The sequence below is a fragment of the Passer domesticus genome, chromosome 10 (genome assembly GCF_036417665.1).
Source record: "Passer domesticus isolate bPasDom1 chromosome 10, bPasDom1.hap1, whole genome shotgun sequence".
Lineage (NCBI taxonomy): Eukaryota > Metazoa > Chordata > Aves > Passeriformes > Passeridae > Passer > Passer domesticus.
The window spans coordinates 31154108-31170550 of record NC_087483.1 but is presented as its reverse complement, the minus strand read 5'-3'; the positions used below and the strand labels follow the sequence as shown (position 1 = coordinate 31170550).

At 40.9% G+C, this 16443-nt stretch overlaps 1 protein-coding gene across 7 annotated transcripts in view; it reads right to left on the bottom strand.

The window, feature by feature from the left end:
* Window positions 1-16443, bottom strand: part of TMEM177 (transmembrane protein 177) — a 62489-nt gene that overhangs the window by 20039 nt on the left and 26007 nt on the right. Inside the window, exons 1-3 of one of the 7 annotated variants that reach the window (XM_064434960.1) lie at window positions 15050-15354; window positions 13222-13390; window positions 10982-12115 (exon numbers count right to left, since the gene is read on the bottom strand). The exons of 1 other annotated variant lie outside the window; for it this stretch is intronic. In XM_064434960.1, coding sequence (XP_064291030.1) covers window positions 11151-12101 — 951 coding nt within the window. In that variant the 5' untranslated portion in view covers window positions 12102-12115; window positions 13222-13390; window positions 15050-15354 and the 3' untranslated portion in view covers window positions 10982-11150. 5 more of the 7 variants (XM_064434961.1, XM_064434959.1, XM_064434964.1 and 2 more) reach the window with 5 other exon arrangements.

Sequence of the window (16443 nt, the reverse complement as noted above, 5' to 3'; positions counted from 1 at the left end):
TCTCAGTCATTTCATGTTTCTCTACATGTTTATTATGTTTTTAGGCACCTTTGAAAATGTGGCCCACAGCCACCCAAACCCTGTGAATACAGCTTTGATAAATGCTCATATCTTTCAAATACAATGCACTTTATTTTGTTATAAGCAAGTAGCTTTAACTTCAGTGGGCAAGAAACAACAGCAATAACAAAACCTCAAAACAACAGTGCTACAATCTTTAGCAGAAGGAAAGAAGCTGCAGCAAAGAACAACCATGAACATTATGTCATCTAGTCCATCTTGCCAACAAACAATGTTTCTCTACAGCATTGGCAAGCAAACCTTATAATTAGGCTTGCCAAAATAAAAACTGGCAAAAGCCTTGATACCTGATGTGCAAAGAAAAGAAATTAGTACAAACCTAGTATTTACTTTGTCTGCATCTTTTCCAGAATTGAAGCAGAAAGGCTTCAGTGTCCTTGACTATTCATCCCCAGGAAAAAGCTGATCTAAATTTGCTGTCTTGTCATCTTGCATTTTTCCAGTAAGTTTAAGTAGAAAAATTTCTACAGGGAACATTTAATTTTCTTTTCCTATTTGCTAAATATAAGATTATTTACCAGCCTACATCTGCAAGTTATGACAAGCTTACCATAATATAAAAAGACTGTGAGTTTAGGGAACTGAGATTTAGCACATTAAAAGATTATAGTTTTAATAAGCTCTCTTACTGTTCTGCAGCAAAACCCTTCTGTCCCTGAGCTCTCAAGCTAGCAACACTTTTCCAGTGCAACCATTCTATTTCTTGTTGACACCAAATAACACACTTGCATAAAGAAAGTGGATTCTGTCTGTCTAGAAAACTATATCATGTTAGTGGTCTCTGGTATACAAGAAAGATGAAATAAGCTGGACAGACATCAGACAAACATCTCCAAATGGAAGATATTCTCATCCTCACATAGGAGTGAAGTTACATGAGATACTTGGAAATTTGGATGGCAGCAACCAGCTTGGTGGTAATGAATACTTAACTGGACAAATGCTTTTCCCTATTATACTAATTTTTGCTAACACCAGTCACCAAACAAACCACATCAAATACAGGATCTTTAGGCTGATGGTGCACAAAACCCATTCTGCTTTGAGGTCTGCTTTGGAATGGTGCCTGCCACTCTCCCCAGGCCATGCTGGGCCAGCACACACAGCACTCTGAAAATCCAGGTAGGAGCCATGGCCAGGATGTGGCAACTGCTTCCCTGCTATCTTGGTAAGCACAGACTGAGATCTGCTTGAAAATAATCTACACACCGAGCCTATGATAGCATTTGCTTGGCCAACAGATACCACAGAGTAATAGCAATGCTGTACTGATCATTTTTGTCCATTATTGGCCAGACAGAAATTTTTAGGGACAGAGCATCATAGGCACCTTGGAACTACCCTATTTTTTGAGTGGCAAACTTGGCACAAATAAAAGTCTTGCCTCTTAGAGAAGGGTCACTTTCTGAGGGACCTACATCTGGGCTGCTAAAGCTCCATAGAGAAAAATAGCTCAGTTGGCAAGACAAGATTGCTGCATATGCTTTACACCAGGCTTTAAGCAAAGTCAGTGTCTGGCCAAACCCTCTGGACTCAAATGGCATCCTGTCCATCTGTGGTAACTAAATAATTCAGAGTTGCCACAATGCAGATACTTCATTTTGGTCTTATTAATAGACGACAGCAACCTTGGGCCAGTCTCCCTTCCCCTTGGTTTGACTCTCACTAATCAAGCCCTAGAGCTAGATACTACTTTTCCTACCAGCATGGCCTTGGCACTTAAAATCCCAGGATTATGCATGGCAGATGTAACATTAGGTGAACCAAAGAATCTCAGCCTGCAACTCCATTCAGCCTGTTAATTCCAGGAAAAGCAGTCATGTCCTCAAAGTCTTTGTGCTTTGCTGAATTCCTGAAAAAAAGTTATTTTTCAGAGAGAATGTAAAGTGTTACCCCACTGGGCAGGAGTTACTCAAGCACATATGCTCATCACTGATTTGCTGCCAGTGCACGTGTGACTGCCTGCCAAGAGGGACACAAAGTTCACATCTGACACACAGAGGCTTGCCCTGGATGTTGTCTGCCTGGCAAACCACTGCTCTTGGGTCCACAATATTATTTATTATCACCAGAAAGAGGGCAGGGAAAAACTTCTGAATTTGTGATTTTCCTTAAATTATTTATAGGGACATTGAGCAGTGATTTTTAAGCTAGGGAATCACTGTTTCATAGCTGACAGCCCATGAACCCATCCACCAACTGCAGGGTGGAAAACCTTTAATAGCTGAGTTACAAAATATGCAGTGAGTTTATGATGGCATGATGGATGCACACATTAAACACCAAGAAAATAAAACAGCTACAACATTATCTGTATTTTACACATTGCTTTTCATGGAACCTGTTCATGCAATAAGAAATTTATATTGCTCTTTGATAGCCTGGATAGAAACTAACCTAAAGGAAATTACAAAGTACTAAAAAGTACTGTTAAGATGGAAAATTGTAAAATACACATGAGGTGAAAACGTTTCTGTGCCAAAGTCTATAGAAAGGGACTTTTTGATCATAATGAAAAAATTTAGCAGTCTTTTTGCTCTCCATAACCTATTTAGTAGCAATTAAAGAGTTAGTTTGATTTTTTCTTTTCTTTTCTAGGAAGCCAACATAAAAAGAAAAACCAAGGTAAAATAAGACTTGAGAAGGAGGCACAGGGCACACTGTTCCACTCTGCTGAAAATAATCTGTCCAAGGAAAACCCGATTAGTGCTTTGTGGTGAGGTCAGCCACCTTGTGGGATTACTTGTTTTCAGTCCCTTATTTCCCAAAGAGTTAAACACTTTCCACATTAGCTACAATAAATATGACGCAAATGTTCCTTGGATTACATGACACAAGTATCCCAGTCCCCATTCTGTTTCACCTACCATAATATTCCCTCTGTCTCTTCCTCTTCCAAAGCCACAATTCCTAAATTTCCTCCTGTACCATGACACAGGGATCCCTTTCATCCATTCGTGCCTGCAAGTCCCTCTTTCATATAATCTCCAGGAGATTATGGTTTAAATCTACAAATCATAAGCCTGAAGAGACGATTTAGCACAGACCTATATTCTCAACATACACGCTAGCATGTGACACAGCACAGTGGGCACAAAGTCACCTCCTGCAGCCATGTGTTAAGAAGCTTTCGTCGTTTTGGCTGAAGCCAACAGGCACCCAATACCCATAAAAAACAGCTAAGGAACAATTATTTCACACCAGACATCAGATTGGAAAGTCCAAGGTGATGATGCTCAATAAAAGGAGAAAAAATGTGGACATATCTGATCCCAGAACATGCACACACACATTTTTGCAGAGTTCAAAGCTGCATCAAATCTTCCAGACTCAGAATAAAACAAACTTCAGAGACAGCCATGGTAAAATTTGGGAAAACTGTGCTACAGGTAAATTTCCTTTTAGTATTTCCACATGACACTTCTTCAATGCAGGCAAATTTTTTATCTGGATCAAGGAAATAATAAATGTGTGTGCCAGCTGAACTGCTTGTTCAGAAAATGGCACTGCACTTGGATACTGCATTGTTTTCTGCATAAACAGAAAAAAAGATCTAGTCACAATGTGACTCTAGAAGAAAATGTACCTTTTTGATTTTTCTTTTGTGAGGTTTCTGTAGAGATTTTTTTCTTTAATACTAACTGAAAGAAATCTCTAATATGTAGAAAATCCCAATTATTCTTCTCATTCAGCTCTCAGATAATTTCCATGGCTCTATATATTCAGTTCTGCTGCTGGAAAGTAAGAAAAAAAAATTGAAAGAAATGTTTTTACATTTGCAAAAAGTTCAATTTGCAATTGCTAAAGCATGACTTCAATTTTCAATACATAAATTATGTTCTGGCCAGAAAAGCAAGAAAAAACCTTTGCTTTTTTACCTGCTTCACAGGTGTAAAGCCATCATACACATGCCAAGTTTTCTTCCAGCTACCTGCAACTGTGCCACAGCTGTCTTCGTATATGATACAAGCAAACATGATTAGGATCTTTAAAGTGCAATGGCAAAAAAACTACCTGAATTTATAACTTCCATAAAATGATGGATTCAGCATTTCCTTTTATAAGATGCTATCATGCTTAATGAAAACTTCAATAAAAAGTTTGTCTGGTTGCTGATTTGACTTTTTCAATATTCAGTATGATATCTTTAGGTTAAGATGAAGAATGTGGAAATCAAAGGGAAATAACTGTTAGGGGATGAGCAGAATTTTCCAAATTGCTTAAAAGAATATATAAAAATAATAATCTTTGGGATCACTGGCTTTTATTTTCCTATGGAAACTTCTAACCATCACAGGCATATAATGAATGTCTGAACATTAAGAATTTATGTGTGCTGCCTTAGATGAGCATAATTCTCAACTATTATTAATGAGGAACTATAAAACACACTTCAAGATTTATGCCTAAATTACATGAAGTTTCCAAAAACCATAAATACATCTGTCTAGGGGTATCTACAGAGAATTATATAACATGCTTTTAAAACATGGTCACTGAGGCAGTGAAACTCATCCCAAATGAGAAAAGATCTTACAAGGAAAACTTTCTACAGAGTAATTCTTACCCTGCTCTGTTGTCTGAAAAAATTATATAGATGCCTCCAGTCTAGTCAGAAAATGAAGAATTAAAAAATGGGGGGAAAAAAGATTTTTTTTTAAACCAGGCTTGTTATTTACAACGTGGCTTGATCTTAATTTTAAATCTTCCCTGAGAAATTGATGCAGTATTTCATTGTACAGTAATTAATTTAAGAATCAATGTAGCTTTAAAATAGTAATGCAGGTTATAGTTTGATCTTTACTTCCACATTAAGTTGTACCTTTTCATAGCTACAGTGGTGTAATTTACAAGTTTTCAGTTCTAAAATTCCACTTCTGATTTTTACATCAAAAATCATGGCTTCAATCTTAGCCAATTCACATTGATAGTGGCAATTATATTTGTGGCAACTCTGCAAAGTCCCATTTTCTTTGGCTGGAAATAAGCAGCAGCATGGGCTTTTAGTATCAGCATACCTGGTAGAGCCACCTGGGTACTGAACTGCCACAGGTGGCTTCGTGCAAGTTGGACAGGGAACCATCACACTGAGTTTTCAACTCCTCTAAATCAGGACCTGCTCCAGTGACATCTGCAGGGGCAGAGCAGCAACTGCTTCCAGGGCAAAGCAGCACTGAAGAGGAACTGGTTTGGGAAAAGGGCTGAAGCAGAAGCTTTGTGTTACTTGGAGTGCCTGGAACGGGCCTGCATATAAGGAGGTGGGAAGGGATGGAAAAGCTGCTGCTTGAAGATGCACTGAGCAGATAACCCAGAAATCAGATGCAATTGCTTACAGAATGTATTGCAGTTCTTGTGCAGTACACATCTCTGCAGCAACATCAAGATTCAGAACATGTAAGGAATGTGGGATTATTTTCCTTGGTTTTGCCTACACTTTTCTTCCTCATTCCAAACCCCTCATCCTTGCAAGACTAATTTTAAAATATTTTGTCAAAACTAAGTGTTCTTTTCAGCAGACAAAACCCAACAGACCCCTCTGCTGCTGCTTGGTGGCAGGTGATTAAAACCCACCTATAAAGTCCTCAGTGTAACTGTAATATAAGAACACACAATTCTCAAAATCAACACATGGATGTGCCTGAACTAAGTACAGCACTACATCAGTTATAACTTCTCAACTCACAATACCTCACCTAGCCAGAGGTATATGAAATACCCTGCAATTTTCAGGAGCAGGAAACAAAGTTTCTAAGGGCTTAAAGGGAATAGCAGCTTAAAAGTGACAGAGGCAAATTAAGATAAAAAGTGAACTGGGTGCCACAGACAGCGAATAAGAAATACGTATTTTAAAGAGTAATGGAAATTACTAAGTGGAAATTTCAAAACATTAAATTCTTTTCTTATAGGAAATATAAAATAGGAAGGGTTTTAACTGTCATGCCTATTTTTCATGTAGTCAAAAGCATTTTTCCCTGAAAAAACATGTAGACTAAATGTAGTAAAACACAGGAGAATGGAAGCTGCTGTGGTCTTTGGCAGGTAAGTACGGTAGGAAAAAGTAGGAGGTGCAAATGAAAGTGCAAGCAGCAAGTAAGCACTTAAAAGTTCACAAATCTTGCTTGAGCAAGCTAAAGCAGCTTGTAAGATGAGTCAGCAGGCAGAAAGAGGCAATTAGAGTAACAGAGCAAGGGGAAATGAAACAGAGAATGAAGAAACAACAACATTCCCACTGGAAAATTTCCAGCATGTGATGGAAACAAAGCTTCCAGAGGTCAGCAGGTCTGCACTAAACCACTAAACAGTTACTGCATAAAAATTGTTTGGATACTGCATTTCCTTGCTCCATGTTCACTCCACAAGAACTGCCAGAACTGTGAATCTGGGATCAGGCTCGCAATGTCTTGTGTTTTCTAAATACTCTTAGTCACCCTAATGAGATCTGCTTTTGCAAGACTTCTACAGAAGTAGTTTTATTACACACAAAGGAGGACACAGCTTCAGCTTCACCTGTTACTCATTCATATGGAAAGAAGCTGTTAACACCTTGGCTACATTAACAAGGTAAAGCTCCTGCAAACCAAAGTAGAAAGTGATTCTGACAAAACAGGTCAGGACTAGAAAAGGAACCAACTTTCCAGACGATGGAAGTTCAACCACAGGAGGGGAAAAAAAAAAACTAAACAGGAGAAAGTTCTCCAGTGAGCATGATTTGGGGGAAAATTATTTTTTCAAAACAAGCAGAGAGCACCACAAATTGTTCCATCAGTATGTTTTTCCTACAGAAAAACTAAGGTAGGAGTCAAAAAAATGTCCACCTGGGTTGGCTGTGTTTATCAAAGTGCATTTCTGGACAAAAAACTGAGTTTTTAAGAACACTCTTTCTCTCAAAATTGGAGACCTGGATAGATTTCAGCAAACTTGGTCTTACTGAGGAGAGTAAAAACTTCCAACTGCAGAGATATTTCAGTGTTCATTTCTGGCTATGAAGCTTAAGAGTTTGGCTTGTACTCTTCCAGATGGGAAAAACAGACTGGTTTCTGGCCAAATTTTAGTAACTTTCTCCACTTTATGGATTTGGCAGTTTGAGCAGCCTGAGTATACTCACTTCAGCTTAAGAAGCCAATATATTGTCAGTGAAAAAGATGCCCAGCAAAACATCCATAAGCCATTTTTCAGTGCCTTCAGTTTAATTTGTGTAACATACCAATTCCTGAAGAATAATAACTTTTTTTTTTTTCCATTCTTAAGTCTGGTTTTTGACAACCAAATTTCCCTCTTCCTGAAGGTGTCCTCCTTATTCCAAGATCTAAAGTACGTCTTCCTACATCAGCATTCTCCTGCTTGAAAGGCATTCTGCCTTTCAATAATATACACTTCCAGCTGAGATGAGTGAAATCAAGGAGGGACTGGATGCATGGATTGTCTGCAACTTACTGATTTTTATATGAATGTAATCACACCTGCTACATGCAGTTTTTAGTGAACGGGAGCAGATAACAGTTGGAGGATTGGGCCCACATACTGCACATAGCAGTACTCACTCCTTGATGGACCCTCTGCATCTGTTCCTCTGGTGAAAGCCACTTGTGTTTCAGCCATGATGATTTGATTTCTACATTCAAATTCACACCCCACCCATGCAAGCCACACTTTGTCACTGTGGTTGTTTCACAACTGCTAAAGCCAAGGGCAAAACAGTAGTAGGCTCTTCCCAGCATCACCTCTCCCAACACCACCAGCTTTCCCTGCAGGGCAAGAAGCTCCACAGCTCTGCAGTCAGCTCTTTCACCATCTTAACTGTCAAATTCTGGAAACTACTTCAATGTGAAATGGGGTGATAGCAGTGCTTTGTAATAAAAAGGCTGTTCTGAAGGACCTCTACACTTCAACCAAACCCCTATGGGCAAGTCTACATACTTTACTCAGTGCCACCTGGCTGGAGATTTCCCTCTCTCTGAAACTCCTACTTCTGTAAACTGCTGGAGAAGCCAGATACCCATAGCAGCTGATTCAGGAATTGCTGTAATCAGAGGACTTCCACAGCTTGTTTCTCTTCAAGAAAACTGTCTAGCCCTCAATATTGCTCTTTTCTGACAACTTTATGTTTTGGACCATTAAACAAGCTGAAGGTACCTCCACAACAAGAAACTGCAAATTTTAGGATAAAGAAATATGTGAGTCAGGCCCTGGAGTACATTTCTTACCCTTCAGGGGGAATTCTGAGCAAAGCACCTTGGTGACCCTCATCTCCTGCAGCATCACCCACTAAAGCTTTATGTAGCAGCAAGAATTGCATTTATATAAAAAAGAAGTTACAAGGATCATTTTCTTTCCAGTTACACAGAACATTCAGGATAATAACACAAATAAACCAGTCAAGCAAATCCCTCTTTAAACTAGATTTTATCTAAATTTAAACTAGCAACTCATTTTGGTCATTTGCTACTCATACTTCTTCATCCTTTAATCACTTTACCAGACAGAGAGCTTCATATCTGTAGATAGTATCCATTTTTATGAGAGCTCATTATTCCACTGACATCTCTGCTTTTACGGTTTCTAGACTTAGACTTCTTTTATCTACATCTCCTAGCAATTCCTTTTAGCTTAACATTTTTTGTGCTTTTCTACGCAAAAATTTGTACAGAGTGTGCTTGTCTGAACAGCAAAAGACAAGCCAGTTAGTACTCAAACAAGTTCTTCAAATTCCTCAGATTTTCAGCTTCAGAGCTGGGGGAGGCTATTCACTGACACGATTTACAAACTGATTTGTTTGGCCTTTTCTGGGCCACAGAATGAATTTGCTTTTCCACATCAGACCATTCTTAGTATGGAACATTTCCACCTTTAACTCTGGGCTGCTTGCTACTAGTGAACTCTCAAAACCAGACCATTTTTATCACCAGTATATGATGTGTGGAGTTCATGTTTGATTTCAATGATAGTTCCACCTACAGAAAAACATCTGCAGTGTAATAAAATACTTTTCATGACTACTGTCATGGCCATGTATTTGAGTTGTGCTATTCTTACTTGCCAAACAGCATGGGTGATCTTGCAAACAACAACTACCTGGAAATACACACACCCAAAAATCTTTTCCAGGACAACCTGCACATTCTTAAAGTTCAGGGAAATCTTACTAAGCAGTTGTGACTGCAGTTTGTGTTTTCCCTATATTGACACTATGACACAATTGACACTATTGTTTAAACTGTTACTTATTGTAAATCTCCAAGAAGGCCTTGATTTCCTCTCTGCACTCTTTATGTAGCAGAAGCTCCTTCAACCACATAAACTAAATGGGCCAAGTTCTCTCTGAGAATATTTCACGGAGTTTAGACTTGTCTGAAGGAGTAACAGTTCTCTCTAAGAATAAACAGAGTTTAGACTTGTCTGAAGGAGTAACAGGAGGATGAAATAAACTCACAGGCTATATAAATCAGGAATTATATTCCAGTCTTGAGTCACTATGTCACTCTACCAATACATTTCTGTGATGTCTTGGATTTATCTGGAAGACTCCTGCCTAAAAGTAAAGTCTCTTCTTATTCCACAGACCAGGAAATTTTACCAGACTCTCACAAAGGACACAAAAACAATAACTTTATGCCTTACAGTCAGAAAAACACCAGAGAGGCATCTTATGACCTGATGAGGACAAGGGCAAGCAATAGGTGATGTTTCAGAAGCACATGGCACAGATTACTTCAGCAGAAACTCAAACATCTCACACACATGGCTTCAGCAATGGAAAGCAACAGCAGTGCTTCAGCAGCCAGAATATCAATTTTATGTCACCATGTGATTCAAAAGGGAAACAGAACTCAGTAATGCTTTGAGCAAACGCAGGTGTGACAGTTCTTATTGAAGCAGATGAAGAAAGGACAAAACCAGGACAGAAAGGACACTCAGCACATCTCTGAGAGGACACAAAATAATAGAAGTTGCTGGTGAGAATGATGACAGAGATGAGAACTACTCTGACATCACCAGGGAGAGCTACTGGAACAGCAATAGAAACATAGGAAAGAAGGAACCACAACCTTGAAAACCTTCACCTTGAAAATCAAGGCGAGGCTATAGTGGAAAGCTTACTGCCCATGCACTAAAGACTTCTCCAGAATATTAGTAATCCTGGGCAAAGCTTGGCCTGGCAGACAAAATCTTCGTGAGCCAGTTGGCTACAGGAGAATAATGTCCTTTGGCAACTCTGCATCAAAGACCTCACCAGTTTCTGCACCAAGTGCCAGACTTATGTCTCATACCTTGCCTTCACTGACATAACAGGTGACATACATCTGCACGTATTTTTAAAAGAAACAAAAAAACTATACCAAAGCAAGCAGAAAAACCTTTTCTCAACATGCTTATCCCACTTGTGAGAAATCCACCAACCCAGGACAGTTATCTTACATACTACCACTCCTGGAGAACATTCATGGTGATGCTGCAGTCACCATGTGCTAGAGAGAGCAGAACTAGATTTAAGCAAATTATGTAGGTCCTGGCAATAATCTGTCTGTACTGATAAAAACTGCAGCATAACTAATGTCTCCTACTGAAGAATGGTGATTGCAGCATAAGAACACACACAGCACAAGAATTTACACAGAACAGAAACACTCTCTGTCTTGATATTTATGTGACCACAGAACACAGACTGCCCGTTTTTTACAATATCTATGTTGTTCCATAGGAGAAACAGCAAACACCCCAGTTTAAATTATAATGATCCCAAAACTCTCCACTGGACTTGCCCCTCCCAATTTGCCAGACCGAAACAGCAGGAAGGCAAAGTAGCACAGCAGAACTTCCAGATCAGTGTCTGAAAAGTTTCCCTTCTCAGCAGTCTTGTGATTTGAGATGCACACAGAACTGAGCACTTTGGAAGCAAGCCTTTAATATTTTAAGAGAGAATTCTTTATTCAAGAAATGTACAATAACTCTTCCCGAACTATATGCAAAAATAAACCCCAAAATTCTATTGAAGATACAGAAGAAAAAAAAAAAAAAGGAAAAAAGCAGCACAGCGGTGTTCCAAGATACATAATTCACAAGTTTAAAATTCAAGCACTCCCATCAGATGCCTGGAGCTCTCTTAAAATATTAAGAATCAAAGTTCTCCGGTAAGTGTATGGGGTATACTTTATTCTGAACCAGTGCCTTGGTAAAAGGTTACCACTCGGGGCATACATTTTCATCCCTTGTTTGCCCATTAGACCACGAAAAATCCTGTTGCGGGACAAGATTTTATCATAAAATTCAAGGCCACCGCTGGCATAGTCCTTGGAAAGCCTGGCTGCCTTCGAGTCAGCCCTGCAGTCCAGGTGGTAGGTGATGGCATCAGAAGAGACATAGTAGCAGAGCAGTCCTCCCATGGCGGTGACAAGGTTACAGAGGCCGCGGAGGATCACAGGGCCCGTGGATAACCCCAGCAGCAGCTTTAGAGCTCTCCCACAGACAAACGTCCCAGCCAAGCAAGTCGGAGCCACAACTGCACTCGCTAAAGGGCTGCCATTCCGCAAGTACGCAATTTCTCTGGCAATGGCAAACTTCTGAGCTTTAAGGGAAAATGTGAGAGCTTCCTGCAAAGCCACGCCTTCACTGCTCTCCCAGTCCACTTCCTTGCCATTTATTACAACAACATGATTGACTATTCCTTTTTTATCCTCAGCTGTGCTATCAAAGTTAGGTGGGATGCCCACCAAACAGCCTTCGGGCAGCCAAGGAATTCCAGCGCTCACAGGGTGGAAGCCAGAAGCTGCAAAGGCTCTGTAGGAGCCAGTGGACTTCACACCAGTATCTTCAAGGACATCCTGAAACACAGCACAGAGCTTCTCTGAAAGCTCAGCTGGCTGCCCCTCTGACCAGCACTCGTGCAACAGTTTGAATGTCTGCTCAGGAAACACATGATAGGAAAGGTTAGTGCCCAGCAGTCCCATGCAAGAAACGGCCAACACAGAGATCTTGTGCTTCTTTAACCACACAGATGCCTTCTGCAGGAACCACACTGCCATAGTCAAATCCTAACCTGTTTGTAACACAAAATCAGGAATTAAAGTATGCATAGACAGGTTTGCCATCTCTCTAGCACTAAAAAACCCCACACAACTAAAGCAGAAAGCATGAGAAGAAGCAGAGCACAATAACCAAAGAAACCATTTTTTACATTAATAAAACACAAAACATCTTTACAGAGGAAGAGGTACGCAATAATTTTTGGGCCTTGCAACCCAGGATGATTGATATGAAGAATTAATTCTCCCTTTCCTCCAGTAAATCAATTCACCGCAATAAAGACAATACTAAAGCCACCACACTTCCTCCTCCCCCAGCAATCAATACACATCCTGGATTTACCCAACAGACTTGTCTAGTCCTTGCTAGCACAATCCACTCCTGCCTTCCACTATACAGTCTATAGGTATTGAGGTCAGAAGGAGCCAATAATTAGATCAGTCTATGCCAATCTCCTCTACAGTACAGCTGCAAAATTTTTAATCAGTAACCTGAATACTAAATTCAATAAGCTGAGTTGGACTACAACTTTCAAGACAGGATCACATTTTGATTTGAAAAATTTCAGGAGACAGAATTTTCCTTTAGGAGTTTGTTCTGATGGATAGTCAAGCTCAGTATTAAAAAAAACCCCAAACAACAAAAAACCAACCAACTGAAAACCAACAAGAAACAGTGTGTGTTTTTCCCTACATTTTTTTTTCCCTTTTCTTTCAGATTTCAACTTCCAGGCAATGGTTCTAGCTTACTCAGTAAAAAGCTATTTTCAGAAAGCAGCATGGTTTCAGTAAGTACTTTTAAAAATTTGACTTTGAAATAATTTCTCTGACAAATACTATATTCAATCTAGAGCAGAAACTGAAACATAAATTGTTTCAGGGCCCACGACTATGTTATGAGTCTTTAAATAAGCAAATAAACTTAAAAACTTTAAAACCTGCCAACTCATTCAGTTCAAGAGTCATGCTTCCCTTGGGAAGCATCAGTTCTTTTTATGATCTAAGCCACATGACACGCTCTGCCCAGGAAAGCTCAAAATTCTTTTAAAAATATTCTATTGGCTACAGAATTCCTGCCTAGAATGATGGTACTATGAAGGCATACAAGTGAATTAGGCACCTAAATCCAGCAGAAATCAGTGAAAACTGGGCACCACTCTTTCCATTTGCAAAGTCTCTTCTCTCAGGGCTTTAACACACAACCTTCACAGAATCTTCCTGCAGCTGTTAAAGACATGAGTGTTTCCAGCTGTCCTCACAGGAAGCCGAGGTGGCAGAAGGGAATTGAGCTGTAATACAACAACCAAAGTCTTAGCGTGGAGTATCATCAAAGGTGGGTCTCAGCTATGCTGCTGGGCTCTGCATGGCAGCAGCTGAAGCAGGGACACATGCTCTCCTTCCACATGTGCTGAACAAGAACTTCTCACAGAGGGGTAGAGTGGACAGCTGGGGTCTGTAACATCATCAAACAGCACTACAGGACATGCCAGGATACACCAGTCATGACCAACAGCAAATGAGTTAACCACAGGGAAACAAAAAGAGATTAATTTAAAGGTGGTGTTTTAATAATGTGTTATTACTACTACTTCCTATGAAGATCTTTCAGACTGTAAACTCACCAGGAGAAGAATAATCTTGTTTAATATTTATGCTGCATTGAACACACACTGAGTGCTTAATAAAAACAATGATGTAGGTAATCATACAGTAATTTAATACGTATTTCTTAGTGTAATAACTAGTGGCATTCTTATGTTCTGCTGAAGACAGAGGTGGGGAGTTTTTTGACAATATTATTTAAGAAAAAACACATTAAAGAGCTAAGACCTTGGATGAAACCAAATTTCAGGAGAAAAATCTCCCTGATAATAGAAATAAAACCAGAAAATGGTAATACTTAAAATCAAACGACCATTTTTATGACCAAGTTTATGACCTCTTTGCAAATCTGGTAGTCTTGATCTGATTGAAAAGGTCATGTCATTTACAGTGCAGGGGGGAAGCACTTTCAAGGGGACGATTGTACGGAGCCTATCACTTGATCCTCATGTGAAGCTGAGGCATGGACTTTACAGGTTTCTCCTGTCAGAAAACGCCCTCTCACTGGAGCTGGCTAACATAGTTTTAAGATTAGAAATGCTGTAAAGAAAAAATTCCCTCTTCAGCTTACAGCCACACCCGTGTGGGGAAGGACAGACCACACTGAAAACTCCACTCTCCTTTCTTGCATTACGTAATGAAAACTCTTTCCTTGCACGACCAAATGTGATTGTGCACATCGAATGCAGAAGTAAGCAGGAAATGTCAGAGTATTTGTTTTCTCATAATAGTCGATACTCAGGAAAATAAAAGGAAAACTGCCCACAACACATTTTAGCATTCATGCTTTCAAACCCTCCCCAGGGGTCAGTGCAGATGCTCAGCTCCTGCAGATATCCCACTGCAACCCGAACCGTGCACGGCATCTTTATTTTTATTCATAAACTTTCTGCAATTTATGTATGAGGAAAGCGACCGGAAGCTGCAAGGCAATTTATATGGCCCATACCCTGCAAATTTAATTGTTTGGTAACCATGAATCCACCACGCTTACAGGGCGGCCTCCCCCACACGCTGAAATACTTTCTATCTTTGTGGTGTCATAGGCACTTAATTCTCACTGAACTCGGAGATCTGTAACAGCTAAAGTTCAGATGGGGGATATCTGGGCAGGTTTCGTCATAACACGTGTGTGCTACTGAATTTATTGCTTTAAAAATCGAAAGTAGTCGAGGGGAAAGCCCAGCTTAAAGCACGATCAATCAGAAAACGGGGCGCGGGCCAGACCCGCCTCCAGGGTCACGAAATTAAAAGCATAGAAGAGGAGGGTGGCAGAAATCCATAACCCCCGGGCCTCGCTGCGGGAACCGCCCGGCCCCCCCGCTCCGCGGCCGCCCAGCACCTACCGCGGGTCCCGGGCCGAGGCGGGGCTGCGGGCGGAAGGGGCGGCCGGGGGCGGGCGGAGGCGCCATGGCGGGCGGGGCTCGCTTCCCTCAGAGCGGCCGTGTGGCTCTAGTAACACAGCTTGGGGCGGGCATGGGGAGAACGGACCGAGGGGAAGATTCGACCCGCTGAGCCTGACCTCGGGGAACGGACCGAGGGGAAGATCCGACCCGCTGCCCCTGCAGGCGAAGAGCAGAGATGCCTGCCCCTACCCCTCAAAGGGCAGCCGCCGCATGAGGCGGGGACTGCCGCTCCCTGCCCGCGTCACGACTTCATTCTGTGCTCTAACTCCCAGCGTTCTTCCTGCAAAATGCTTTACATCTGTATGATTAATTCAGCTCTCTCCACTGCAGGGCAGGAATGCTTGCCGCTAAGGCAGCAAGTGGCAGAGCTGGCATCCGTCGTGTAGCATTTGTTTTATCTGCCATTCCTAATGGGAAAGTAACATATGCAGGGATTTTTTTTGTTTAATTTGCTTTACAGTTATTGTTTGCTGAAAGCAGATGGCCAGTGTGGTTTCTCAGTAAGCCCGTGTGGATTTGATCTGGAGCCTGGGCACTCCGAAGGCCCTGGAAAGCCGTGAAGTGCAGAGGAGATGGGTGGCAGAGCAGCGCCCTTTGGAAGCACTGGCACCCGAGGGCAGGGCTCTGGGAAGTCCAGCCTTGCCCCTGGGGTGTGCCATCCTTGCAAAGCCAGAGGACAGAATAGCTTTTGGCCAGATTAGGGTTTTATTTGGGTACGGGATGGGAAAAGATTGGGTTTACATCATAGCAAGTTTGCATGGATGCAGGATGATTGTTTTAAAGTGTCCCTTCACACCAGGCAGTCATAAGATAATAATTTTTCACTAACCAAATGGAAATTATGCTGGGTGAGAAGCAACAGAATAGAAATAAAAGCAAGCTGTTCTTACTTTCTACTTGTGATTAATTTTGACAGGTCATGCTTTCTTTGCAGCAGCCCCTGATGGAAGCATTTCTTACCAGTAAAGGTTTAGTTCCCAGACAGTTTAGCATGACACTCGAGTTCACATTGACAGGATTAAGATCATAAACTGGCTACTTAGGAGTTCTCATTAAAGTTCATGGGGATTTTTAGGATATTCATGAAAGTATCCTAATGAAGAAATTTATCCTATGTTTTTCCCACTAGATTATCTGATTTTTAGAAATGCGTGTACTAAACAGGCCTGGCATAGCCTGTTGTGAACAGAAGCTGGTGATGATAACCTTGGTTTTAACTTGCAATAAACAGGTTGCTAAGAAAACACACTCCTTCATGACAGGGCACAGTTCTACTAGGTTATGGTTTTATGAAGTATGACAAGGCAGATGAATAGTTTGCTGCCACCCAAAGG